The sequence below is a fragment of the Ovis canadensis genome, chromosome 6, assembly GCF_042477335.2.
Source record: "Ovis canadensis isolate MfBH-ARS-UI-01 breed Bighorn chromosome 6, ARS-UI_OviCan_v2, whole genome shotgun sequence".
Classification (NCBI taxonomy): Eukaryota; Metazoa; Chordata; class Mammalia; order Artiodactyla; family Bovidae; genus Ovis; species Ovis canadensis.
Window position 1 is genome coordinate 114,826,647 of NC_091250.1, and position 27,993 is coordinate 114,854,639.

Genomic DNA, 27,993 nt, shown 5'->3' on the forward strand with positions numbered 1-27,993 from the left:
GGGGGTTCGATCCCTGAGTTGGGAAGATCCCGTGGAGAAGGAAATGGCAACTCACTCCAGTACTCTTGCCTGGGAAATTCCATGGACAGAGGAGCCTGGCCAGCTACAGTCCATAGGGTTGCAAGAGTCAGACATGACTTAGTGACTAAACAACAAAATCTAGAGTTTCCACAAGTTAGCAAGGTGGAATTCATGAAAAGGATATTAGATCCAAAATAAAATGTGAAAACTAGTATAAGTACTTTGTAGGAAAAGTGGACAATGTGGATCATCAAAAGTCTTCAAAATGTGCATTATATTTACCTCTAGAAAAATGGGCAAAAGATATGATAAGACATTTCACAGCATGGAGAAGTGCAGGTGGTTTATAAATATATGGAAAGATGCTCTACTGTTACCTATCAGCTTGGCAAAAGAAATAATCCAATAAAAAGCATTAAATAACTACCTAAACAAAAAGCCCCCCACATGTAAAATACAGAGGTGACTAGACCAGGAACAAACAGGCACTTTTGTGTGTGGTTGATGAAAGTATAAACTGCTACAGTCTTTTTGGGAAGCACTCTATCAGCAATAAACGTAAAACTGCATGCTGCCTTTGATCTAGCAGTATTGCTTATAGAACTCTACACTGACAAATAAAAAGCAAGTGCACGTGTAAAGGTTATGTGCAAGATGTTCACCATAGCATTGTTTATATAACAAAGAGCTAATAACAGGGTAAAGACTGAATTATTACACAATCATATGAACTAATTATTTGCAGCCTGAAATATATGCAAATGATTATGTATTTTTTACTTTAAAAGTATTTTAGGATTTTACAGTACAGGGAAATAATAGCCATTATTTTGTAATAACTTTAAATGGAGTATATAAGCTGTAACAATATTGAATCACTATGTTGTATACCTGAAACTAACATGTTGAGTAGGCTGCAAAGTTCATTTGGGTTTTTCCACAGCTGCTATAATGTTGTAAATCAACTATGCTTTGACGAAAAATTTTCAAAAATATTTACATACACTGAATATTTAATACCTAAATATTAGAAAATACTTTAGGCTAGTATCACCCATTAGTTATCAAACTGCAGATGTTTATGTGAAACTACATGTCCATATTTTATCCAACTCAAGGGTTTTAAAGTATAAAATGACCAAAATAATAAATATTTAGAAATAACATTTATCTTCACATACTAAAAAAAATTACATTTAGTTCCCAATATTTTTATAAAACACTAAGAATGTAATTCTATGCCTAAAAGGCAAAAACAACAGTACTGTATAAGGCTGAAGTTCTCCCTCTCAGGAGCTCTCAAACTTTCTGCAGATCAGGATCAGGAGGGCTTATCTGAGCAGAATGCCAGATCCCAGCCCAAGGTGCCGACTCAGGAGGGCTGTGGTGGGACCTGGGAATGTGTATTTCAACAGATTTCCAGGTGGTGCTGATGCTGCAGTTAGGAACTGCACTTTGAGAAGCATTGTTTTAGCTTAGTGAAAAGTAACACACATATTAATGTTTTAAATTGGTCATACCGTCATCAGATTTACAAATATTGATATTTTAAAAAGTATTTCCTAAAGTTCTTACTTTAAAGCAAACAATATATGATTACTGACAGTCATAACCAAAGTCTAACTTGGCAAGTTCTTAACACAATATAAGCAGCAAAAAAATTATTATCCCTTTTTAACAGATCAGGAACTAAGGCTCAGAGTACAAAACTTGTGGTCAAGGGACAGTGCCAGAACTCATCATCAGGTTGCTGCTTGACAATCCCCAAGATCCCACGTCGCGCGACAACTAAGCCCACGTGCCCAACTCCCGAGCCTGTGCTCCAGAGCCCGGGAGCCGCAACTACTGAGCCCATGGACCCTAGGGCCTGTGCTCTGCAACAAGAGAAGCCACTGCAACGAGAAGCCTGCACACCGCAACTAGGGGGTAGCCCCTGCTCACTGCAACTAGAGATAGCCGCGCTCAGCAAAGAAGACCCAGTGCAGCCAAAAATAAATAAATAAATAAGAAGAACTCTTTTTAAAAGAGAAAAAGATGAGTTAGATAAGAGTCTTGTCCTGAGGGCAGGAGATGCAGATGAAACACAGAACAAGGTGCTGGGAAGAAAGGTAGAGGGCAGAAAAGAAACATCAACTTCAAGGACAATACACACCTTTAGCTCCTGAACTGCAAACCTCACAATTTAGTTTGTTAGACTCTTGCAAAACCTTGAATTAGACTTTGTTTCCTGTAGTCCTACTTCTCCAACCTCAATGTCCTCCCCCTGAGATAAGAACCTGTGTTTTCAGGTGGGTCATGATACTAACTTAGGAGTTTCAGAAGTAATTATGAAGTGACTTGTTGATAGGATGCTCTTTCAGGATGGCAGCAAGTGTCCCTTCTTTGTTTAAAATGACACATATTTGAAAATACGCAAGGAGCCAAGGTTTTTGCAAAAACATTACAAGACAAATCAGCTATTATTACTACTACTTCTCTGCATTTAAATCCTAACTTAAGCTGTCTTTAAAGATGTTTATTTTTAATTAATGATATCAATACTGACTCACTCAAGACATGAGTAGTCAAAGGAATTTCAGCAACTAAGTTTTGGTAGCAAAGTAACAGTCAGCTAAGGAAGCTAAGAAGACTGAGGAGCAGCCAGCTAATTAGGGAAAAAAACCAGGAGCGGAATGTCAAAAAATGGGTGTTTCAGGAAGGGTCTGGTCAGTTGTGTTAGGTAAGCAACTGAGAAGTCAGGGAAGAACTAAAGTCTCACTGGTTTACACCCCAGTCATTATATAATAAGGGACAACACAAAACGCAGACGTAGAATGGGCTGGGAATTATCTGAGGCGAGGAAAAGGAGACAGCAAGGATAACAGGTTGGAGCAGTGTGGCCACGAAGGGAAGAAAAGTTCAATAGCAGCAGGATACGGATGGAAAGCTGAGAGGACGAGTTTTTGATTTAAGGTGAGAGATAGGACCATGGATGCATCTTTTTTCTACTGATTTGCACCAATATTATGGTAATGAGGGTAAATGTTTTTTCATTCCAGCAAAAAACATTACCATATAATTTTTCAATTCCCTTGAACTGAACATAAAGATCTCTCACTTTGCTGGGTAATGAATAGAAAGGACCAAGGTCATCTGATGATGACTCAATTGTTTTCTTAGCAACATTAATTTCTTCAGATAGGAGAGTCTCTTTGAGCTGTTTAGTCCTAGAAAATATTGGTGTTTGGGCTTTGGCATTTCCAGTCATGGTACTTTTTAGATGATCTTTCAGACTTTTTCTATTTGCATCTGAACTAGTTCTAATTTTAGAAGAGGATTCAACAGTCTGCTGGGGCTGCTCTCTGCTATTAACCAGCAATTCCTCATTCACAGTCTTAGGACAGGATGAGTTCCAATCCTTTTCTTCAGTAGATGGACCACCCAAATCACTGGAAGAGTTATGCAAATTTTCAAAGAATAAAACCTGAGAAGAAGGTACATCATACAAAATATCAGCTTCAGGTTCAATAGAGACATCTTCATGCCTGCTCTCCTTCTTTGTGTGGTCATCTATATTTAATTCTGTACAGTCACCTACAGCAGTAACGTTCAGCGTGTTCTGTTTATCGCTTTCTGAACAAAGATCTTCAGTGGCATGGTCTGTAGCATGGTTCCTATGTTCAGGAAGTTGCAAATACTTTTGTTCCAGGTCATCAACTTGAGCTAAAAAAGAGTTCTCAGCAAAGCTATCATAGTCACCAAACATGTCCTCTTCACTGTCAATAATCTGGAAAGAAAACAAAAAAGATTTATCGTGGAGTCTAGCTTCTTTAAGAATAAAAGTTTCAGCTGAAAGCTCTCCTAGGTATATAATTGTATGGTCACACGGAAGCCCAGAGACGTTAAGTGACTGACATCAACTGTACCCCTAGTGATGCTGGGATCCTAATTCTTAGGCGACCGTTAAATCCTTTAAAATGGTAGCAAGACCAAAGGCCATGTACTGGGAGGGATATCATCTCACTAGGAGTTTCTGATAACCGCAGTACTGTTTCCCGTCCCATCTGCAGACACTGCTACTGCTGCTAAGTCACTTCAGTCGTGTTCGACTCTCTTCGACCCCAGAGACAGCAGCCCACCAGGCTCCCCCGTCCCTGGGATTCTCCAGGCAAGAACACTGAGTGGGTTGCCATTTCCCTCTCCAATGCATTAAAGTGAAAAGTGAAAGCGAAAGAGCCCATTCATGTCCGACTCTTGCGACCCCATGGAATGCAGCCCACCAGGCTCCTCCATCCATGGGATTTTCCAGGCAAGAGTACTGGAGTGGGGTGCCATACTGGCCTGCAACAAAATCATGCTTGTGTCACTGGGGCACTCCAAGAAGATTGTTCTTAGAATAGAATTGAAATGGAAAGTGACTTGGGACAGTCTATAAACAGAAGAGATATAATTTGGGGGTAGCAACAAAGTGAAGGGATTAAGAACCCAAGATTTGGAATAGGAAGTGTAGTTTCTTAACTTCCCGGTCTAATTTCTCTTGTAAAACCTGGATAAAGCAAATAGCTTAACAAAGCCCATAACAGGTCTGGGTACTTTTAGTACAAGGAGAAGCAAAAACTTGGAAGTATAGGACTTTGTGTCATGCCATTCCTTTTATGTCTCAAGGTCTGTTTCACAATTATATATATCTACGGGGGCTAACAGTGAGGATTAACAGCGATAACAAAGATGAGGTAAGCCCAAGAAGGCTAGTAGATGACCTGTCAATTGCTTGCACCTGAGACGGGAACGGCCAAACTCGGGAGTTTCAAATTCCCCGCCTTTCAGGGAGCATGCGCAGTGGGGACCTGGGTATGTATCATCACTCCAAAGGTGGGAAATAGAACGAGGAACTCAGGGCAATCTGAGAGGTGATGGAGCTGTACCTCGACCGGCTGCACGTCCACGGTTTTCCGCCGCCGGCTCCCGGCCACCATCTCCTCGTCCTCCTTCTCCTCATCGCGGTGTTTAAGCTCGGTCGCGGGGGAGGCGGCAAAAACGCCCTCTAGACTAGGACGGTTTCTTTTGCGGACGGACACCCGCCTGCGGATGCGGGAACCACCTTCGTCCATGGCAGGGCCTGAGGGCCCAGCCCCAACTTCTTTCCCCGTGACCCAGCCGCCAACCCCCTAGTGGAGGGGTAAGTGCAGCAACAAGGGGAGGGTAGCAACAGGTGGAAGCTGCGCTCCCCTCTCCATCCACCTTGGGGAAGGACGGCTTTGAGGACGGAAGCGGAGGCACAAACCTGGGAGCCCGCCCTCTCCTCATCCAATCTTAAGTGTGCTGGGGGGGCGGCTCGGCAAGCGGTGGGGGGCGGGGAAGGGGGCGGGCGGAGGAGAAAGGGAAGGTACTGCGCAGGCGTATTGAAAACCCCACCGGCAAACTGCGGAACCTTTGAACCGAGTCCGCGGGCCTCTAGGGGAAGTACAGCGGAAGGGACTTGTCTGGACGTTTTTGGAAACAGGAAAGGAAAGGGAGGAGCAAGGAACTATGGCTGCCGTGGTAGCTCTTTTCGGTGGGCTAGGGAAGAGAAAGTTTACGCGTTTCCCAACGGCTTTTGTCTGCCTCACAAATCCCGGGACTCGTGCAGGTAAAGTCTCCATATCCTATGCTTTTTTGTAGCATTGCAGCCATTGGTTTAGGTCTAGTTAGGTCGTTGGAGTCGTCGCTGTTAGCTAAAGGACGCTGGTGTTTAGGCGATTATTTCTCCAAAAGAAGTGGGCATCTGTAATGGCCCCTATTTTAAATGACTAGTATTTTAAAGCTGAAGAGGGCTTGAGATGTCGTCCAGTACAGTGTTTTAACGTACGAGGAGCGATTCTCAAAAAGAGGCAGGGACTCCCCCAAGATCTTCAGGTAGACTTGGTAAGGAAGGAGCATTTTCAGTCACCTAGGAGCAAATCGCAGATATCCTAGGGCCCCAGATCAGGGCGAAAGTGTGACATAGGCCACGGAATCTATCACTTCTGCACTTTTATCTGCTTTGTGCTTTTTTTGTAGTCTGTTTTCATTTTCCCTTTGGTATGACAATGCCTTTCAGTTTGCATTAAAATCTGTCCTTACCCACGGAGAGAAGGGAAAATAAATTTCAAGAACAGGTGAGAGGTTGTATGGCTAGGGGTATATATGCCCTTTTCCCAACACCCCAGAAAGCATTTTTATCCTAAGTCCACCACTGCCTCAAACCTAAAGGCCCTTTATTTTACTTTGTTAGTAATAATGAATATAAACCTTTTACATTGTGTCCCTTAGTTCATCTTGCCTCAACAGAAACACAATCTTTCCTTAGATGCTGAGCTAACAAAAAATACTTTGTTGCTGTTTCTTTTTAATTGCAGTGCTGTGGAGAAGTTGTTCACAATATAAACAGGTAACCAGCAGTGAGGACCTGGTAAGAATTTTTTTTCTTCCTTTTAATAAGGTATTTGCAACTAAGACCAGATTATGTCTTAGCTGTTTGAACAGAGTTCAGCTGAAGGACAAAGACAATCAAGATGATAATCATTAATCTGAGTTTGAAAATTGTAATTTATTGATGAGTAGTCACTTAAGTGAACTTTGAAGTAAGAGAATTCCTAGATTGTTAGCAAGAAGCATGACTTCTGTAACACCGTATTTTTCTTTCTAGATATGTGCTTTGGGAATTTTAAAAGGTAGTTTTGATGCATGCTGTAATTGCAGAAGTCCAACAAAAGGGTTGTACAAAGTTTACCCATACCTTGACTCCCTGTCCTCATTTCAAATTCAATTCTATTTTTATCTTAGTCATTAAAGGTTTATGTCAGGACATTAAATAGTTTCTTCTAAACTGTAGATGTATGTTTTTTATGGATTTCAAGTACTAGTATTGGATTTAGGCAGTATAGCTTTTCTTGCTACGTACAAAGACAATTTGATACTAGTTAGACCACATAAAGGAGAAGGAAATGGCAACCCACTCCAGTATTTTTGCCTGGAGAATCCCAGGGACGGGCGATCCTGGTGGGCTGCCGTCTATGGGGTTGCACAGTGTTGGACACGACTGAAGCAACTTAGCAGCAGCAGCAGCAGACCACATAAAACACCTAGAGAAGGAATAGTCATTACACGTGAGTTGAATGTAAGTTGAATTAGGAACATTTGAGGAATTAGAAGAAATGAAAGAACTCCTCTAGTCCCTTTGAGCATCCGTCTTGGTCATCTAACTCACACCATAGTCAAGAGAGTAAATGAAGTTACCAGAGCTTCTCTTTAGGTCCTTAAATCCCAGTGAGACTCTCATGAAAGCTAAGGGTTCCTCAGAAAAAGGCACAAAGCCCCATTTATTTGAAGTTTTGAGTACAACTACAGGGGTTCAAGACTTCAAAAGCCATTTCTAGATTCAGAAGCTGTATACTGGAGACACCTAAAGTGATTTTAGGACAGAGGCCTTGTGATGGCAGCTTTAGAAGCAGTAGTGAACAAAGAAAAACCAAAAAGGCTGACACAAACTTATAAAACAGTCTAGGACTTTTAAATTGTTATAAAACAATTTTATACTACTATAAAATTGTAGTAAAGAAAAACAAACCTGCGTAGTGTTACAGTAAGCTGTGGAGACACTGGGGCTGGTGGACAGAGGTAAAGAACCCGCCTGCTAGTGCAGGAGACATAAGGAGACGTGGGTTTAGTCCCTGGGCCGGGAAGATCTGCTGGGGGAGGAAATGGCAACCCACTCCAGTATTCTTGCGTGGAGAATCCCATGGGCAGAGGAGCCTGGCGGACTGCAGTCGATGGGTCACAAGGAGTTGGACACGATTGAAGTAACTTAGCACACACATGGGGGCACTGTCTTTTTGTAGCACAAAAATATCAGTAAGACATCTGGAGAAATATAGGAGTGGATTCAGAGATTATACTAGTTTAAGAATTGCATATCTTATTTGTTGTGCTGTTTTTAAGTATAAGACTTTTTAGTCACCTGACAATCTGAGCGGAGCATTTTTAATCACTTACTGAAGATTTTATTTTTTTCCTCCTATAAACCCTTTTCCCCCCAAAGATTGTATTTTTCACAGATTCGTCCTCCATCAATTAATCCCTCCTTAGCCAAACTAAGATACTTGTACAAAATATATATGAGTACACTCAAACTTTAAAATGGTATTTTTCAGAAATAACTGTTTTTCTTTTGTAAGCCAGACTGTTACTTATTCATTTTAACAGTAAGAAAGGTACAACTAATCCCTTGGAGAGATTTAAATGTGGTACCCTAAGATTTTTTTGATTCAAAGTTAACACAAAAAAATTATCAGATTTTTGTTTTTTTCTTTATGCTAGCCTATTCCAATGGAAAATCCTTATAAGGAGCCTCTGAAAAAATGTATCTTGTGTGAAAAACGTGTAGATTATAAGAATGTACAGGTGAGATCTGGTTTTACTTCACTGTGATACTTGATTTGGGACTTTTGCTCTTTTATTAATACAGTAGAGAACCAAGTCAGTTTTTAAAATGGGCTTTGTGTAGGGGTGACTGTTTCAGCAGCTTCAAAACTTCAAATCTGGTTATACTTGCATGTATAAGGCATGTGTTTTATTCAAATCGGAACCTCTGGGCTGTCCTTCATTTACTCTTAATCATCTCAGTGTTTCTTGTTTTTTCCTTTGTCCCAAACCTCTTAACAGTAGCTCCCTGTGGCAGTGATTCTAAGTCGGTGGAGTTGAGTAGTTAGGGAAAAGCTCCTGTGTTGAAGTTGATATCTGTACCTCACCACCAGTATCACTATTTTGAATTCATTTTATCTGTTGTCGAGTGCTCAGCAGATTAAAAGTGGCAAATTTGGAAAAAAAAAATAAAAGTGGCAAATTTGGGGGAGAAGATGGTATCGGAGTTAAGTATACTGACAGTCGTATACAGTGATAGCTTCTTTGGTGGAGAAAACCCAAGAAACTGTAAAATGCAAGTATTCAGATTAATAAAACATAAGTAACAGCAAATGGCCTGATATACCTGTACATCTTGAAGACCTCACTGTAGTCTGATATTATGGGATAGTCTATCATAACAGTTGGAATGTTCTGTACCTTGGCATAAGCAGCAGTGCTTTAGAAAAGTTATCTGTGGAAAAGTGAAGAAAACAGCTTTAGCACTGAAAGAACATGCTCATTAATCTGTTGTATAGACTTTTTTTTGACACACTGGGGAAGAGATGTTAACTTTCACAATTTGGTTATTTTAAAGATGATCTGTTAATAGAATGAACATAATTCAGTGTTTTTATTCATATGTTTGAAGTTTGTCTAAGATTTATTAATAAGCCTTTTATAGCTTGAAGGTGATATAAGGTGTTTTGAATTATACAAGGTTGAATAACAAGTGTATTAACATAAAATTTTTTTCCTTTCCAAATACAACTCAAACCAGCTTTTATCCCAGTTTATTTCTCCATTTACTGGATGCATTTATGGAAGGCACATAACAGGTATTTCGTTTTCTATTACAGCAACTTAAATGTAGATAAGCCTACTTCTGTTATTAAAAAAAAAAAAAACTGGCAGATTTTCACATATTGCCACAAGTTACTATTAGACCAAAAACTATGTGTACTTTGAGAAAGTCTTCTGAGGCCAAAAGGGCAATTATTTTGCATATCTTCTTATACTCAGTTAACTATAGGGTGACAACATGTAGAGAAACTAGGGGCCTATTGCCTACAGGCCAAATCAGATCTGCCACCTGCTAAATAGCTAAGTTTCCACAAGTCTGAGCTACAAGAGCAGAATTAATGACAACAGAGACTGCAGCCCACAAAGCCCAAGATACTCTCAGGCTCTATACAGTTTTCCAGCCCTTCTGTGACATAATTGCCATGCATTTTGAATATTGGTTTTTTTTTATGAATAAGAGAGTATTTTCTTTCATAGGTCTTTGTGGGAAGAAACAAAAAGAAATCACAAAAGCAATTAAGAGAGCTCAAATATTGGGTAAGAGCATCCAAAACACTGAATTATGCTAAACAAGATTTTGCTCATTGTCTTTTGTGAAGAACTTTCACTCTCTCTTCACAGGGTTTATGCCAGTTACCTACAAGGATCCTGCCTATCTCAAAGACCCTAAAGTTTGTAACATCAAATATAGGGAGTAAATTATATAAAGTTATCATCAATAAACATATTTTGCAATAAGTGGTTGTGTGGTGCTAATACTGGCTCAAACTATAAGATTTAATAACCACTGAGTAGAAAAACTAACAGGCTAAATCTTGTGAAACTATAAAGTATTAAGTTTTTAATTCTTATAGTGATTTGGAATCATGAGGAAAGTGTTTCAGGAGTGAAGCTTCCTCTTCATATCAGAATGTTCACTAGGGTAATCAGATTATTTAAAATGTTAATACTTGTCACATTTACACACACATATATTTTAAAATGTTAACACTTGTTACATTTAACATACACATATATTTAAAAAATTGTTACTGTGGGGGCTTCACCTAAATCTGGCCCTCCCAAACAGTTCATTCAACACACTACAAACACGGCAGGGCCGACTTGTACTGGAACTTGACTTTATGCCCAGATTCTGTGTTGTAAACAGGATTGTAGAGTATGGGTGCAGGACAGTGGAATGCTTATGTAATGTACAGATCCCACAGGACTGGGTGTAGATTTGAAATTGTCAAAGATTTCCTAACAAGCAAGTAAGTAAGCTTGATTAGGACCAGGCATCTTCTCTCTGCAGAGATGTCACTTGGGGATTGACAGTGGACCCAACACTCAGCTCTGGGCTAGTCTATCATAAACTAGTAGTGTCCTCTAAATAAGCCGATCCATAGGCAATCTATGCTATGTCTCTTATTCCAGTAATACAAACAAATCCCCCAAAGACAGAGAATAATGAGAAAAAAATGTCTTACAAGCATTGTTTTTTCTCTTTTTCATTCCCTGAAGGATGGGACATCAGCTTATTTTAAAATTAGGGTTCGGATAGAACCCTATTTCTTCTCCCGTCCTGCACTTATGTAACCAGTAAAGCAATCCCAACAGCAACTCATGATTTGCACACATCATCCCAGGTACTATGTGGGCTCCATAAGTGCCCCACAGTAACTAATGTATGTTAACACATAAAAGATGGCAGCACATTCATAGCTAATATATAAAAAAAAACATCACTTAGGAAGTCACTGATGGAAGAGCAATAGTCAACGTGTGGGTTCAACATTCCACCTGGACAGTAAAACATGATGTGTCTTCCTGGGAAATTCAGTTACAGAAAAGACATACAAAAACCAGACCATCAAAGTGCTCTTAACCAACCTCCACTTAACCAACTCACTGAACAGGGGCTTTACATCCTCCTTAAAAACCACATGGAAGCCCACAACTCTTACCTGTTGAGTTCTGTATTACCAAGAATTATTTTGTTGCCAAACCTATGTCAGTTGTTTTTGTACTGATGAATATAAGCATTAAAAAGTTACTACTGCAATGAAAACCAAGTAAACTTTGAGACCTGATTAAAGACAACTAGCATTTAAAAAAAGTCAAATTAGGTGTGGTTAAGACAAACAACACTGGAAATGGGAAATGAAAAAACCCTAGTAGCATTTTGTACTTAGGCTGCTTTGCAAATTTCTTTAAAGAATCTAAAACTGGGACTTACGTAAGTAATGGGTGTGATTTACTTAGGAACTCCAAGTGTTAGTTGCTCAGTAGTGTTCGACTCTGTGTGACCCCATGGACTGTAGACTGCCAGGCTTCTCTGTCCATGTAATTCTCCAGGCAAGAATACTAGAATGGGTATTCTTCCCTTCTCCAGGGGATCTTCCCAACCCAGGGACTGAACCCAGTCTCTCGTACTGCAGGCAGATTCTTTACCATCTGAGGTACCAGGGCCAGGGAAGCCCAGGAAATCCAATACATCCATAAAAATGTTCCTGGCCCTACAGAAGTTTGACAAATGATTATATGTTTCTGCTTTAAGTTAAAGTGAAATCTCTGTGATAGACACCATCCACATTTATTTATATGTATCATTTGAGTCCCACTTAATGGGCTTTTTCAACTAACTGAACAAGTGCTGATCCAAACACACTGCATTACCAGGCTTGTTCTGTACTCAAAGATTCTGGACTGATTCAATTTAAAGTATTTTATAAAATAAATGCACTAGAACTTCCCTATGTGTTACTGCAAAGAGCTGAACACAGTAAAAAAAAATACATTTGGCTTTCCCCTTCAGCTGATCAAAATTCTCCTTTGGGCCCCAAAGCATCAGAAGGTAGGAGACTGTGGATATTCACCAGAACCCTTCATTCTCTCCATCTCTTCATCAGTTTCTGGGCTGCTCACTGGGGATGCTTTTTCTTGGTTACTACTATTAGTATATGTTTTAGAGGGTCTGTTCTGTATCTCTCCCAGCCGTGACTTCTTGAACTGCCACCCATCATCCATGTCTGAGGCTTTCCGCTTGGTCACCGGCAGGGCACTACGAGCTGGACTCGCTTCAGGAAAGTCTGTGTATTCCACCATTAAGGTTAGATTGTGGACCCCACTGAGAGGGTGGGTGGTAGTACAGCTACTTCCAGAAATGCGCCTATTTTTCAAGGAGATAACACATGAATGGAGAAGTTCACAATCCGGAAAAAAGGTCCGTAAAGCTTGACAAAGCAAAATGTTCTCCTGAGGGTCTTTCTGGACATTCTTCTCTCCTAAACAAGCAAACAAACAGTTCAACATACGGGATCTGTACTACAAAGCTCCTGTATTTAATTGTAGGTAAAGTCAAAAGGACTTTAAAGAATTCTACCCGATTACCTAAATTAAGAAAAACGGTAATCCCAAATTTGTATGTCACACTATGCTAATAGGAAATTAAAGGTATTTCTTAATATCAAGATAGTATAGCTACAGTAGTACCATGTTCTTTGTTGGGTGGGTTTTAAGAGTATTAGTAGAAGATGTTTTTAATCCCCAGCTGGCAAGTTCATCAGTTAGTGCAGTCACCTCATCCATAATTCCAATCAGTGAGAATTTTTCTTTAAAGCAAGGAACATAGTGAAAATGTGAACTTTCTACTTACGTGTTGCTTGCAACTGTGCTTGTTTTCTTTTTTTAATTTCTCCTTTTAATCTGTTTACATCATTTAGTAGTTTTTCTACAGCTCTCTCACTGTGTTCTACTTTTTCACATATACTCTGCAAAATAAAATAGTTTAAGGGCACAGCTAAAGTTCCAAATTGTTACTACAGTCTAGGTTCACAAATACAAAATCCTTCATAGTATATAACATTGATTATTCCTCTTTAACATTTTATTTTGCAGTTTTCTGAAGGAATAAGTTCCCACTTATACAGTTCTATCATTCAAGTTATTTCCTAGATAATACAAACAAGATATTTAACTTGCTTTGAAACATTATTTTGAGATGCAGTTACTGCAAACCTAACATTAAGAAACTAACAATAAGTATGAAAAAAAGTAAATTGTTTTACAAAATAAAACTACTGACGATTTTAATTCCTGTAAAACTTGTTGAAATGCAGAGTGGTCTTAATGTGTCATCAGTTTTTTTTAGTACTAACACCCTTTGACTCAGTGATTTCATTTTGGGAATATATCTAAATAAGAAACAAAAATTTATATATGATGGTTCTCAGTATCAGATCAAAACAACTAATTTCCAATTATAGTGTAGTAAGCCTGTTTTAGTGCATACCTTATGGCACTTCTACCCAGCCTACTTCTCATGAACTTACACACCCTGCCCTTAAGAGTTCACCAGTAACCTTTCACCAACCTGACCCAAGCAGAAATACTACAACAGCCAACTGGCAAGTCCCAATCTCTCAAACAGAAGAGGTCTAAATGCAGAAGCTATAGGTTAGCTGCTCCCTGGTCAGCCAGTGGGTGAGTAAACAAGATCGGCACAGACTGTGAAGGAACCCAGCGTGCAGACACAGGAAGTCCAGATGGCATCCGAGCTCCTGGTTCTAGTTCCTTCCTAGGCTCAGTGACCTGTCGTCTCTCCCCTCACAGACCTCTCCGTTCCCTAAATTAGCCCAAGTTGGTACTTTTAACATAAGAAGTCTAATATACCACTCTAGGAAATATACTATTAAAAGGAACTAAAATATGAGAAATTAATGCTACATCAAATAAAAATCATGACACACATTTCTCTGTCCCCATTACTGTGCACAGTACGAAAGCGCGTTAGGGGAAAACTGAAGAATGTGACGAAGTGCAAACAGTGCAGTTACAGTGGTAAGATTCTTGACGCGTCTCTGTTTTCTAAAGTTCATATAATGTAGTTCATATTAAAAAAAAAAAAGCACAATATTACTAGTGTGTAAAATGCATTAACCCCGTTTCTCTGGGTGTGCTGTACTGATGAGGACGGTGGCCACGGAGCATGCTACTCAGATCCCCATCTGCAGGAAGCACAGCTGACCGGTGGCTCCTGCTGCTATCCTTTTAGTTCTACTGCTGGTGTGCGCTTAGGTCATGCTCCCCCTGGGCCTCTCTTAGCCAATGACTGAGCACAGTGAGGGTATGAGTCTATTTCTATAGGACACCTTCGCTCAGACTCTGCATCACCTGGCTGAAGTTTTTCTGGCTATGGAGTCCACAGCTCTTCCTACCCTCCTCATCCCCCTTCCCCTGTTTCCTCTCTCAGGTGTCAGACTTAACATGGCAAGTCTCCCCGCCACTCTTGGGCTCTCCCCTGTATTCTTCAAAGGCCTAACAAGCCACTTGCACGTCTGAATGCCCATGTTGGTGTCTACTTCTCAAGGGACCTGAGTGGACACAGTGAGACAGATCAGTACTGTGGCAATTTGCTTCCCTTTTTATCCTGTGAAAGGGTCATATATCCCTGCCTACTACCATGGCAGCCTCTGGCCAGTAAAATGTGAGAGGAGGTAGGTGACATGCCAGCTCTGAGCAGAAGTTCTAACCGCTGCTGTGAATTCCCACCAGCTTTACTGCTCTTTTCCCTTTGTCGTGAGATGAACATGTCCCACATAAGGGCTAGACCCCAGAATGAAGATGACGTTTAGAACAGAAGCAGAGATGCAGCCTAGACACAATGTGAATCAGACTGAACTTTTATTTCTGTCGATCACTGAGATGGAGGTCTTCATTAATGAAGCTAAACTAATACAAAAACTTATGTCTAGTCAACTATGAAGCTGTCCTCTGAGTATATATTCAGTGATCAATGTGACATGAACTCTGTAAGAGATTTTTAAAATGTTTTAACTGGAGGATAATTAACTGCTTTACAATGTTGTGTTGGTTTCATCAGCCATAGGTATGTGCATGTCCCTTCCCCCTTGAATCTCCCTCCCACCTCTCCACCCCCATCCGACCCTCTAGGTTGTCCCAAGCACTGGGTTGAGCCCCCTTGCATAGGGACTTCCTGCTGGCTATCTGTTTTGCATGGTAATGTGTGTGTTTGAGTGCTACTTTGTCCATTCATCCCACCCTCTCCTTCCCCCGCTGTGTCCACAAGTCTGTTCTATAAGAGATTTTTAAATGTTTAACTTACCTTTAACTCATCTTGTAAAGAACTATACATTTCATTTATCTTCTGCACCTCCTTTAAAGATCCATCTTCTTTAAAAAATTCAGAGCTATAAAAAAATTACCATTTCTTCCAGGCAAATATACAGAATTCATTTTAATAATACAATGAAAAAACTTCTTTGTAGTTGAGGAACAATAGAAGATTGTTTTTATTGGTTTTGCAGGGACCACAATTTTGTTAACCTATTTGTATACAGCAAAACCAACCAGAAAACCTAGTTCATCTATCTTCACCTCAGCAAACTTTTTAGCCTCCTAAATACTATTTCCAGGACTCAAAGGAGAGGTTAAGTGAAAGCAGAGAAAGACTGAAGGAGATGGGTAGAGGACGGATCTGTCTTGGCAACGCCATCCGTCAGTTATCTTACTAAGTTCAAGTCATCATTGATTGAAAAAAGCAACATTACATATATATAAAAGAAAATTCTAAGGCATGTTTTATAAAACTCCCAACTGAGATAAATATAAAACTTTGTGTCTTAAAATCAATGAAACATGGTATTCAATTTCAATAAGGCACTGTTTAAGCACTGTGGGAACACAAAGATAAATAAAATCGAGTTCATTAGTCTCATAAAATTTACATTTAGTAAGTACCCTACAGTACCAGTGTTGTGATTCCTGCCATTCATTATTCCCTTACTGCTCACAAAACTTACAGCTCCACAGTCAACAGTGTGAGTCTTGACTAAAGCCTCATTTTTTAAGTTTAATATACAATCTAATTTTTCACCTTTATAATCTGAACTGCTGCCTTAGAAAATTATTGTTTTGGGGCTAGCTCCTTATTCTAAGAGTAAATATGTCACAATATGTAGGCTGTACACTACCACCCCCTTTTGTATTTGACAAATGGACAGATGCTGGAAGGAAATACAGAGAAGTTAAATCGTTTACTTAAGTAAGCTTGAGTAATGTGGCCATTAGTCAGTTTTCCTTTCACTTTTATTCTCTTGTGTAATAAAAAATTAACTTCAAAAAATGAGTAGGAGTTAAGTTTAGTGGGAAAGCAGTTGGGGAATCTCACCTGTGTGTTTTTACTGCTCGACTGAAACCAGCAGATGTACAGGAACCAGATGTAGTTTTATAACCCAGCTGTTCGGACATGCCCAGATTGGCCACCACTAAAGGTATCCTGTGAAAAAGTCTGAAGAAATAAAAATTTTAAAAATAAATTAAAAATAAAGTGAAAAACTAGCATCTAGTTATTAGTATAGACTACCTTTTCCTACAAGATTAAAAAACAAACCCCATCCCTTACTACTTACGCAAGAAAAAATTTATTGATTTGAGACAAATAGCTTTTAAAAATTGTGAATGTGCATAGTGTAAGATTATTGTGTGAAAAAAATACTTTAATGGCTATTTTAACAGATCACCACATGTGAAAATAAGGTATTACCACTGCGATTCATCCTATCTTTCATGAATTACTCTTCACTGGTACTCTGTGAACTTCATTTTCATACTCTATGAAAATGCTGTCTATATTTCCTGTGGAGAGTCCTATTAACTCATTTTGGTGGATCAACAAGAAACACTTTGTTTCCTGGCAGAGGTCAAGAGAAAAGCTGCTCAGGTACACAGGCTTCAGTTCTACATTATATTCGTTAGCAACTGATACCTAAAGCATGCGTATTTTTTCCACCTTATGGCAAACAACAGCAAATTCTCAGTGTCAGAAACTCAAGTCATCATTCCACTGTTGTTTAGTTGCTAAGTCGTGTCCAGCTCTTGTGACCCCAGGGACTGTAGTCCACCAGGCTCCTCTGTCCATGGGATTCTGCAGACAAGAATACTGGTGTGGGTTGCCATACTGGACTTCTAATTTCCTCATCCGACCTTCATTTTCCTATCTATGAAGAACTAATGTTAAAACAGACCAAAAAGAATCATTGTGACAACCTAATGCCAATATACGAAAACAGTAAGCCATAAAAAGTACAATGAAAATATTGAGCGCATTTTTCTGTTATCTGAAAACAGCCAGTAACTGGCCCACATTTACCCTTTCTGAGGCTTATATAAGGCGTGCTCCAGTCGATGAGTAGAGCAGCTTTCTGTTATTATACTTGGTGTTAATAACAGAAAAACAAGTTCCTGGCTTGAAAGATGCTGCTGTAAGTTTCTGTGAAGCAGTCTCTCTCTAAATGTCATGATCTGGTCTGAATGACGTCGCAATTTGTACCAACCAACCACATCCTGAAAGAAATGATATATCAGGTGTATACCTTCATGGTTACAATTATTATGTGTCTTACTGTCATAATTAAGTAATGAAACTGACAATCTTAAAAATGGCTTAATATTCAGCAAGATTTGGGGCCTAAATAATCAAAACATACACTTAAGAATATGCTTTAACCTTATACATAGTGTGCAAACTGACTTGCAGTTATTAGTTCCCATTCAGTTAACAGCGCTACAATTTTATTCAATATGGATTAAAGGAAAAATTCTTAACTTCCTCTAGTTCTCTTATGGCATTTTATATCTTAAATCTTAATCTTTAGTCAAAATTTAAATGAAGAAAATGTCAATGAAAACCAATTAACTTCCTGTCTGGATCCTTGGTTTGCTAAGGAAGTAAACTGAAGCAAATAGCTTTTAATTGACATTTATACAACAGGCATGTTATCACAGATTTCGTTGCAAGATTAAGATCATATGGAAGGGTTTTGTAAATTATAACATGCTAAACAAATGTGTTGTTAGTATCACTAAACCTTTTTCTTCAAACTGGAAAAATTCTCATTTACTGGAAACAGTACTAAAAGAGAAAAACACCACTTTGGAGATCTCTGACAGTTTCAGCAACTAATTTTAATGTTTGAGTGTTTAAATTGAGAAAATTAAAATTACTTTTACTTAAAAACTAAAACATTTTTACAAGTACATTTTTTAAAATTTACTTTTAATTGAAGGATAATTGGTTTACAATGTTGTGCTGTTTTCTGCCATACATCAACATGAGTCAGCCACAGTTATACATATATCCCTTCTCTCTGAAACCTCCCTCCCACCCCATCCCACCCCATCCACCCCTCTAGGTTGTTACAGAGCCCAGGTATGAGTTTGCTGAGTCATACAGCAAATTCCCACTGGCTATCTATTTTCAATATGGTAGTGTATGTTTCCATGTGACTATCTCCATTCATCCTACCCTCTCTTTCCTCCCCTCCCCTCCCCTCCGTGTCCATAAGTCTGTTCTCTGTGTCTGCGTCTCCACTGCAGCCCTGCAAATAGGTTCATCTGTACCATCTTTCTAGATTCCATATACATGCATTAATATACGATATCTGTTTTTCTCTTTCTGACTTACTTCATTCTGTATCATAGGCTCTAGGTTCATCCACCTCATTAGAACGGACTCAAATGCGTTCCTTTTCATGGCTGAATAATACTGCATTGTATACATGTACCATAGCTGCGCTATCCATTCATCTGTCGATGGACATCTAGGGTTCCTCCATGTCCTAGCTATTTCCAAGCACATTTTTAAATACCCAAATAAAACTGGAGGAAAAGCTCAAACACTTTCAACAAGCGATGCTTTTTGAAAGAAACTTCTTTTACTAAATCTACTTTTATTCTCGACTAAGAGATGAAGAAGTTTTAAGGCGAAATAAGTACCAGGAAAAAATGTTGTCTTTGGACAAAAATGTTTTTTGATCATTCAACAAGTTTTAACTGAACACCAAGCAGGCTGGGGAGGATCCAGATGGGGTGCTGTGTGGGAAACCATCCCTGCAATAGCAGAAACTAACTGTAGCTATGGGAAAGGACGGCAGTGGCGTGAGTCCCTAGTGATAAGCGGTGTGGGAAGGGGCATGGTGGGGATGGAGAAAAGGGAGACACTACGTAAGCCAGAACAGCCAGGAGAAGGAGAGAGCAAGATGAAGACTCTTAGTGACTAGCCTTGCTTTCAGAGAAACCCCTCTGAATTTCTGCAAAGAACAAGTCTTTCCTCACCTGCTTTATAGACTTTGTGAAGACAAATGCTGCTTGAAAGTTCTGTCAAAGTACTACACATTTTCAGGAGCTTACAATAATACATATAATACAAAAAGAGAAAGGGTAAATCAGGGAATACCTTCTTGACATTTGATAATATTTTCTTCAGCGCCTGCTCATTTACTTCACCAGAAGAATTATAAAAGCTATAAAAGACAAAATTAAAGGCGTTTGAAATAAACTAAAAATATGATGATTTTGTTGGCACTTTTAACTTCAGTTACTCCTAGCCCGACAACCCAACATTCATAGACTTACTTACCTGTTAGATGAAGTTCTAAAATAAATAGGAGAGAAAGCTCTCAAATGAACAGACTTAAAAAGTGGTAGAAATATGTGGTCCGTAAGCAATTAAAAAGGAAAAGGAATGGAGAAACTTCAAGGGGTAAGTATGGGCACCACATTTTTTTTAACCTAAAACAAAACAAACTATCCATTAAATACAGGTATTTGTAAGTTCACATAGCTAGTTCACAATTTACATACTAAACTTTTTTTTACAATAATGACACATACAAAAGAATGTGTAATGAAGCAAATCAAAAAGAAAACAATTTATTCATTGCTAATTCCAAAAGCTATACTTAAATTAACAGAAGTGCTTTAGGAGTTGGTTGATTTTTGGGGGGGTCGGGGAGGGGATAGGTATTAGTTTAGTGATCTGTTCTGTAGCTGGAATGTTAAATATAGATAGGAAATGTAGGGAGAAGTGAAAAGTATTTCTACAAGATTCTAAAGCACTGACTTCCAGCTTTCTTTCCCCTCCAGGGCTGGGAAATATTTTCCTCCTTTTTAACTTCCATTCTAAGATCAACAATATTCTTTTCGATGATGAGATATCTGTTATGCCAAATTCCTGACAAATACAATTCACTGTAATAGGCTTTTACTGGTAACTCTAATCTGCACACTGAAAAAATTCAGCTACGTAAAAGTGAAAAAATATATCCTAATAGGCAATATACTTTTTCAACTTACAAAACAGACAAAATAAAGTGTTCTACCTCTAAAGGGAAACAGTTCAACTCACTGAACAGGCTCTTCCATCTCACCTATTCATTCCAACATGAAAAATCTAAATACAAGAGTTTATTCCTGTGTTTTCTCTAGGATGATCCACTTCTGAGCGTCTCAAACTGGGAAACAAAGCAACATACCAGAGTGTAAAACAAACAGCAGGAAAACAGTGTACATCTTCTGTGCCAGCACTAATTTACGTGAAGCTTTTGGGAAAGGGGGCATTTTTAAAAGCAGAAATACACTGTGCAGCAGAATTCAAGTTAGACTGCTTAATTTTTTTTTAAGTGACTTTCAGTTTCAGGCTTCAATGGGCTGTTTTCCAGATTTCTGAGGTAAGAGGATCAGTAATTTCAGTAGAAAACATTCAAAAACAATGTATCAGAGCAGTGTTGATAAACCTGTGCTGTAAAAAGGCCAGAAAAGTAGATACCTTAGGCTTTGCAGAACAGTCTCTGTTACACATTTGTCCATCATTTTAACTCTTAAAAAATATGTTATTTATGGAGGGCCACATAAAAACAGGTCATGGGGCCACAGTTTGCCACCCTGCATATTAGAACACAAAACTGAGTGCTGAGGCTTATCCAGCTCGGATTCCATGAAGTATGGTATTGAAAGACTGTTTAACACGTGTACCTGTATCATTTAAAACAAGAGAGAAACAGTACAGCATGCTGTAGGATTAGAACTTAAGAAATCTGGATCCTTCTAGTTTTGCTCTGCTGCTAACCTGTTGGTTATTCCGTCCCCTGCCCCACAATTCTGTAAACCTAAAAGGCTGAGGCATGGGTTCCTTATCACTGGATCAGACCGCGTCCTCAGCTCTAAGACTCTTAAAAGCTGGTCTAATTAAGCCAAGTGGTTGCCAGGAGATACTGAATCACTTATTGTTTTTTTCATTCTCCCTCCTTAATCTATTCCTGCCCCAGAGTTCCTCAAGAAAGTACTCTTTATGAATCTCCACCAAGAATCCCTCATTCAAAAGGTATTTTCTCATACCCATTGTATATTAGGCAACACAGGGGAGCTGTGCCCCTTTCCAGTACAGCAGTTTAAGACCACACTAAGCCTCCAGCGGTGTTTCTCACCTTAACACTCTGCTCCACCGCAACTCTCACACAACCTCGGAAATGGTGCATACAGTGTGACTCTAAGACATTCACATACCGTTTACATAAACCATAAAGCTATTTCACCAAAACCACACCATATTGTTTTATGATTATAGTGGCTTACTTTATAGAAGTTCATTGATTTGTGTACTTTTCTATGTATTATAAACCTCAATGAAAAGTTTTTAACAATATCACAGCCTATCAGGACTAAGAGTACTACTACTATCTGTAGGGTTAAGAGTGTAGGTTTCCACCCTTGAAAAACAACAGGAAGCAGGTTAGATAAAGAACCTAACCAGTTAATAGACAAAAAGTAACATTAAAAAAACAGAAGTGAGGCAAAACCGGAATAAAAAGATAGGAAAAAAGGGCTGCTGCTGATGTATGAGAACACGTCACTGAGTTTATAGTATGTGATGAGGTGATGGGGGGGAGAAGCAAGAGCAATCCTCAAGGCAAACTGGTGCCTGGGAGAGGCAGTGAGGACCAGCTGAAGGAAGCAGATAAACACAGAGAAAGAACTATTAGACAGGGCCAAAATGAAGAGGTGAATTTTCAGGTATTTAAAAGCTCTTTATTTTAATCTGTACCACCATGTATAACTTGTAACTAAGATACTTTGTTAAAGATTCACTTGCAGATAATAATTTTCACAATGGATTTCTGACTTGCTCTTACTACTCACCTAAAAAGCTGATAGCATGAAATGTATTTCTGAATGTCTGGGGAAAAAAAAAGAATGTTTAGTTATGATTACATTAATGATCACTTGAACAACATATATCAAGCATTTCATGCCAGGATTTACATTACTGTTATCTCATTTAATCCTGACAACAAACCCACATGATAGATGTGATTATTCCTTCCATTTTAAAGATGAGGCAACAGGCGGAGAGATTAAGTAGTTTACCTAAGCCACTGGTGGAGCCAGAATTTCAACCCAGAGCCTCACTTGTGACTAAAATCCTACATTCTTTCTAACTAGGTTTAACAATGGCTACACAAAAGACAAAGTCACAGTTGCTATATTCACTGAGTTCTGAAATGGTAATGCTCCAATTTTACCCAACTGATAAAAGTAGCTGTTAAAGGAATTATCTGTTATTCCAACTGGTTGTTTCACAAAGGATTTGTCAGTGTTAATTGTAGACTAGAGAAAAAATGTTCAACATCTCTTAAGAGGTGAATTTTATTCTCCTGTCTGTAGAAATACTACATCTAAATACATCTGAATTCTGGTAGTTGCAGATGCTGTGCAAACATTAAATTCTATCATATGAGACATCATTACAGATCACATAGGAAGCAATTCATGTAAGAAGTATCAAGATGAATATGGTGTTTCCTCTATCATTCCAAACTTTCAGATCCCTCAAGACTCAGTAGGGAACAGTGAAAAGAGTGAAAGACTCACATATGATCACACAAGACAATACAAGCTCTTCTAGGCACCCCATCTTTCTGTGTTTGTCAGAGAGCATTTACAGGACCACTGTGACAGTCATCACCAATCTCTCAGACAGTTCCTGTGGCGTGTCTTCTCCTTGGGGAGATCCTAGCCAAACTACCTGAAATTTCCTTAGTCACTTAAATCAAAGACATCAGTTTGATTATGGAGAATTTGTGAGTCTTCACCTATATGAGAAAACCCAACACCAAACTGCTGTAGAAGAATCTTTCAGGTAAATATCTGCAGGTTGTACTTTTTTCACTTATCAAACTGGTGAAGACTGAAAGATTTGATAATACCTAATGGTGATATGGCAATGGCACCCCACTCCAGCACTCTTGCCTGGAAAATCCCAAGGATGGAGGAGCCTGGTGGGCTGCAGTCCATGAGGCGGCTAAGAGTCAGGCACGACTGAGCGACCGCACTTTCACTTTTCACTTTCATGCATTGGACAAGGAAATGGCAACCCACTCCAGTATTCTTGCCTGGAGAATCCCAGGGACAGAGGAGCCTAGTGGGCTGCTGTCTATGGGGTCGCACAGAGTCGGACATGACTGAAGCAACTTAGCAGCAGCAGCAATGGTGATAAGGCCCAACCTTTGGGCTTCCCTGGTGGCTCAGAGAGTACAGAATCTGCCTGCAGTGCAGGGGATCTCAGTTCAATCCCTGGGTCAGGAAGATCCCCTGGAAAATGGAATGGCAACCCACTCCAGTATTCTTGCCTGGGAAATCCCATGGACAGAGGAGTCTGGTGGGCTACAGTCCATGGGGTCTCAAAGAGGGCTGAGTGACTAACACTCCAGTTATTTAACCAGTAAGTTTTTTTAGTTCTCATCTTCCAAATTTTCTGCACCATTTTACATTTTACTCCAACCTGTTTTACTTTTTCTCTCTTGCTTATTCCTTCTTTTGCTGGACCATCTTCCTGCCACTTACATGTACGCAGGAACTATGTTTCACCCTTGTCTCCCGACACTAATCTTAATCTGCTTCCTGTCTCACACTGTTTCTTGCTTTAGGGTATAGCCATATCTTTAAGAAATGAGTGCGATATATTGTTCTAAAATTTGCCTTTAAAAATTCTTATCTATTCCTTAACAACTTAAAAGTATGCTGATCCCTTTCAGCATAAACTATCAAAATAGGAGACACAGAAATAAGTGACTCACCAATGGTATAAATAACTTCAACATCATCCATCTGGGAATCAGTGATGCTGTTCTTGGCTTCACCTTTCACTTCCCCAAGGAGAAAACCTTCCTAGGAGGATAAGAATAAGCAGTATATGGAAAACACCAATAGGATTACCATTCAGTCACTTAATTAACCAGTATTTCCCAAGACTTTAACCACATGGGTGTGTGCTACCAACAGGGGCATACTCAAAAGACCAGGGGCACTTTGGTTTATAAGGGACCATGACCAGTTTTAAAAACACCAGTAGAAGAGACTGTAAATACCACTGTGACTTTAGCACTCTTGGAAGCACAAAAGGCTTAAAGCCAGAAATGAGAGCACAATGTTTAGGAAGGAGGAGCAGCACAGTTAGCCTTAGAAAAGAAGACTCCCGTTTGTAACTGAAAGTTGCTCAGCTGTGTCCGACCAGCTGCATCTGACGCTTTGCGACCTCATGGACTGTAACACACCAGGCTCCTCTGTCTGAATTCTTCAGGACAGGATACTGAAGTGGGTAGCTGTTTCCTTCTTCAGGAGATCTTCCCAACCTAGGGATCGAACCCAGATCTCCTACATTGAAGGTGGATTCTTTACTGGCTGATCCACCAGGGAAGCTCCATTTGTAAGGAAAGCTTACAAAGAGTCTGCCTGCCAATGCCAGAGACACGGGTTTGATCCCTGGGTTGGGAAGATTCCCTGGAGAAGGAAAATGGCAACTGGCTCCAGTTTTCTTGCCTGGGAAATCCCATGGACAGAGGAGTCAGGTGGGCGACAGTACATGGGGTCGAAAGAGCTGGACACAACTTAGCAACTAACCCACCACCCATCTGTAAGGAAATCATCATAGGTAGAAGGAACAGTGCCAATAACCGACCATCCTAAATGACCAGGGGCATCAATGGCACAGGCTTCTGAGAGTCAGTGGTGGCTTCTGCGCTATGAAATGACACAGGGTGGGCTTTTTAGATTAAGAACCGTGCTCATAACTCATGAATTGGAAATAAATATCAGAGTCTGCTTTATAAAAGAGGAGCTTGGTTCTTTTTAAGATGTAGGCATTTTGCCACAACAGCAGTGACTTCTGTGAATTTCAGAGAATTCAATTATTTCTCTTGGTACATTTAGAGACAAAATGTGCTTGACAGTGAATGTTTAATCTTTATAATTAGTTAAGACTATTTTTAAAAATTCATTAAAAGAACGCAAAACAATGTTTCCACCAGGTGAGTCTTCATTAGAATCAAAGGAGAACGATCCACAATCTACTCTCTAGTGTTCTAGACAAAGCCCTGGAAAAGAGACAACAGAAGACAATACAACTACCCAGAAAACCACCTTTCAAAGGCTTTAGGAAAAAGATCTGAGAAGCAAAGCCCTAACAGTACGGTACTTTGCAAGTGCTAATCCTTTAAGCTACACAGGATTAGACCCATTCTGTTTATATTTACACTAAGATATTTGAAGATAATTTCCACAACACACGTATTTTAAATCATCATGTATTTGCTCTATGCTAGGTGTTAAGCTACAATGTAATTTAAATTTGCATACATGAAAGCTATCCATTCCAACCTTATTAGTTAAGTTGCTCAGTCATGTATGACTCTTTGCGACCCCATGAATCGCAGCACGCCAGGCCTCCCTGTCCATCACCAACTCCCAGAGTTCACTCAGACTCATGTCCATCGAGTTGGTGATGCGACAGCTCATCCTCTGTCGTCCTCTTCTCCTCCTGCCCCCAATCCCTCCCAGCATCAGAGTCTTTTCCAATGAGTCAACTCTTCACATAAGGTGGCCAAAGTACTGGAGTTTCAGCTTCAGCATCAATCCTGCCAATGAACACCCAGGACTGATCTTCTTTAGAATGGACTAGTTGGATCTCTTTGCAGTCTAAGGGATTCTCAAGAGTCTTCTCCAACACCACAGTTCAATTCTTCAGTGCTCAGCTTTCTTCACAGTCCAACTCTCACATCCATACATGACCACTGGAAAAACCATAGTCTTGACTAGACGGACCTTTGTTGGCAAAGTAATGTCTCTGCTTTTCAATACGCTGTCTAGGTTGGTCATAACTTTTCTTCCAAGGAGTAAGTGTCTTTTAATTTCATGGCTGCAGTCACCATCTGCAGTGATTTTGGAGCCCACAAAAGTAAAGTCTGACACTGTTTCCGCTGTTTCCCCATGTATCTGCCATGAAGTGATTATTAGGATTGCGCCAAAAAACTATTTTGGAAAAGACAAGCCTTTATTACAAAATGAAAGGCACAAAATTTAGCAGAAATCACAAAGCTCTGAACAGTACAATATTCTCTAAACCCTATTAGCAAGTTACTAAGCACTTCCCTGGTGGCTCAGACGGCCAAGAATCTGCCTGCCATGCAGGAGGCCTAGGTTCGATTCCTGGGTCAGGAAGATCCCCTGGAGAAAGGAATGGCAACCCACTCCAGTATTCTTGCCTGGAGAATACCAAGGACAGAGGAGCCTGGCATGCTATACAGCCCATAGGGTCGCAAAGAGTCGGACACCACTGAACGACTAACACAAAACACTTACTCTTTATGACACTATTTCTCGGGCTCAAAGTTTTACAGTGGTTTTTAGTTTCATAATTGGAGAAGGAAATGGCAACCCACTCCAGTGTTCCTGCCTGGAGAATCCCAGGGATGGGGGAGCCTGGTGGGCTGCCGTCCATGGGGTGGCAGAGTCGGACACGACTGAAGTGACTTAGTAGCAGTTAGTTTCATAAATATAAAAGTTAAAAATAGGCTATATTTAAAAAAACCTACTTCACTACTTAACTTTATCTAGAGGTTTTGAACCTAGGCAGAGTGTGAAGTCAGCATTTAAATATTTAATATTGGAGGTTATACTTAAATGTTTATAAGCGAAAGCTGAGGCCATAGCTTAATATATTTGACACCAACGCAAACAAGTCAGATACCCGATATACATCTCCGCGTACTAAGACTGACGCCAAAATAGCCACCGGTGGCATCATCCATCTTTCCTTTACAAGCCATCCATTTGAGCAAAGGTGCCCACCTGCGGCTCCGCAAGGGAAACACCGAGTTGTCTGCGAAAACCACGGTCGGGAGCAAGGAGCAAGTTAACCCGCAACGTTCCGAGCCGCGGCGGGAACGCTGTGTGAACTTTCTATTCCTTCACGGCCGAGTTCGACCAGAAAAGGGGGACTGCCGAGAGACACGGGGGCGTGCGGGGCACGGAAACGCAAACACTGGTTGCTAGAGGGGAGCTGAACCTGGAGAAGAAATCTCTAAGACCTCCCAGGAGCGAGAGAAGGCAGCTCCGACGGCAGAGAGCCTGGGCGTCGGCGGCGGGGAGCCCACGGGCGGGACCCGAGCAGCGGCGGCCCGGAGGTCGCCCAAGCGCAGGGGGAAGGGGGGGGGCCCTCCGAGGCGACGCCGGATCCCGCCCCCGCCCTCGGCTCACCGTGTCCGAGTCGGTGTTGAGGTGCTGGAAGGCGAGCGCGCCGAGCACAAATCCAGACAGCACCGCCGACGTGCTCTCGCCCTCCATGCTTCCGTCGCCGCCGCGCGGCCCCAGGGGGCGGGGCGTGGGCGGGGCCGAGTGAGGAGGCGGAGTCGCGCCAGGAGGTGGACCTACGCC

At 40.3% G+C, this 27,993-nt stretch overlaps 3 protein-coding genes across 23 annotated transcripts in view; 1 reads left to right on the forward strand and 2 right to left on the reverse strand.

Moving 5' to 3' along the window:
• HELQ (helicase, POLQ like) overlaps positions 1 to 5,354 on the reverse strand; it is a 42,010-nt gene extending 36,656 nt beyond the window's left edge. For 8 of the 9 annotated variants that reach the window (XR_011257842.1, XR_011257841.1, XR_011257840.1 and 5 more), the window contains exons 1-2: positions 4,926 to 5,354; positions 3,073 to 3,787 (exon numbers count right to left, since the gene is read on the reverse strand). Coding sequence is in view for 4 of the 9 variants with exons in the window: in XM_069594565.1 (XP_069450666.1) it covers positions 3,073 to 3,787; positions 4,926 to 5,111 (901 nt within the window). In the remaining 5 variants the exon portion in view is untranslated. The remainder of the gene's footprint in view (positions 1 to 3,072; positions 3,788 to 4,925) is intronic. The other variant, XM_069594568.1, reaches the window with a different exon arrangement.
• Positions 5,355 to 5,441: 87 nt separating this feature from the next.
• MRPS18C (mitochondrial ribosomal protein S18C) lies at positions 5,442 to 10,182 on the forward strand. Of its 2 annotated transcripts, XM_069594583.1 has the most exons (6): positions 5,442 to 5,629; positions 6,378 to 6,430; positions 8,338 to 8,421; positions 9,422 to 9,479; positions 9,922 to 9,981; positions 10,066 to 10,182. In XM_069594583.1, exons 1-6 carry the CDS (start codon positions 5,530 to 5,532, stop codon positions 10,140 to 10,142), a joined length of 432 nt encoding a protein of 143 aa, XP_069450684.1. In that variant the 5' UTR covers positions 5,442 to 5,529; the 3' UTR covers positions 10,143 to 10,182. The 2 variants fall into 2 exon arrangements, with proteins under 2 accessions (XP_069450684.1, XP_069450683.1); XM_069594582.1 differs by lacking the exon at positions 8,338 to 8,421 and having other exon boundaries at positions 5,465 to 5,629.
• Positions 9,407 to 27,962, reverse strand: ABRAXAS1 (abraxas 1, BRCA1 A complex subunit). Of its 12 annotated transcripts, none has more exons than XM_069594572.1 (12): positions 27,817 to 27,940; positions 24,360 to 24,450; positions 22,423 to 22,459; positions 21,053 to 21,258; positions 20,655 to 20,738; positions 19,865 to 20,016; positions 19,682 to 19,748; positions 17,597 to 17,790; positions 16,616 to 16,735; positions 15,551 to 15,635; positions 13,082 to 13,196; positions 9,407 to 12,710 (listed from the first exon to the last, which is right to left on the reverse strand). In XM_069594572.1, the coding sequence occupies exons 8-12, from the start codon at positions 17,743 to 17,745 to the stop codon at positions 12,274 to 12,276; spliced, it is 906 nt and encodes a 301-aa protein (XP_069450673.1). In that variant the 5' UTR covers positions 17,746 to 17,790; positions 19,682 to 19,748; positions 19,865 to 20,016; positions 20,655 to 20,738; positions 21,053 to 21,258; positions 22,423 to 22,459; positions 24,360 to 24,450; positions 27,817 to 27,940; the 3' UTR covers positions 9,407 to 12,273. The 12 variants fall into 12 exon arrangements, with proteins under 12 accessions (XP_069450673.1, XP_069450679.1, XP_069450680.1 ...); XM_069594578.1 differs by having other exon boundaries at positions 20,607 to 20,738; positions 27,817 to 27,931; XM_069594579.1 differs by having other exon boundaries at positions 24,360 to 24,446; positions 27,817 to 27,928.
• Positions 27,963 to 27,993: the final 31 nt, after the last annotated feature.

Coding starts and splice junctions, on each gene's coding strand:
- ABRAXAS1 (XM_069594569.1), bottom strand. CDS start 27,903: ATGGAGGGCGAGAGCACGTCGGCGGTGCTGTCTGGATTTGTGCTCGGC. Junction 17,791..19,681: donor TATTATCAAATGTCAAGAAG/GTATTCCCTGAT, acceptor CATTTCTTTCAG/GATGTGGTTGGTTGGTACAA. Junction 12,711..13,081: donor AGCACAGTTGCAAGCAACAC/GTAAGTAGAAAG, acceptor TTGCTTGTTTAG/GAGAGAAGAATGTCCAGAAA.
- MRPS18C (XM_069594583.1), top strand. CDS start 5,530: ATGGCTGCCGTGGTAGCTCTTTTCGGTGGGCTAGGGAAGAGAAAGTTT. Junction 8,422..9,421: donor TAGATTATAAGAATGTACAG/GTGAGATCTGGT, acceptor AACTCAAACCAG/CTTTTATCCCAGTTTATTTC. Junction 9,480..9,921: donor TTATGGAAGGCACATAACAG/GTATTTCGTTTT, acceptor TTTCTTTCATAG/GTCTTTGTGGGAAGAAACAA.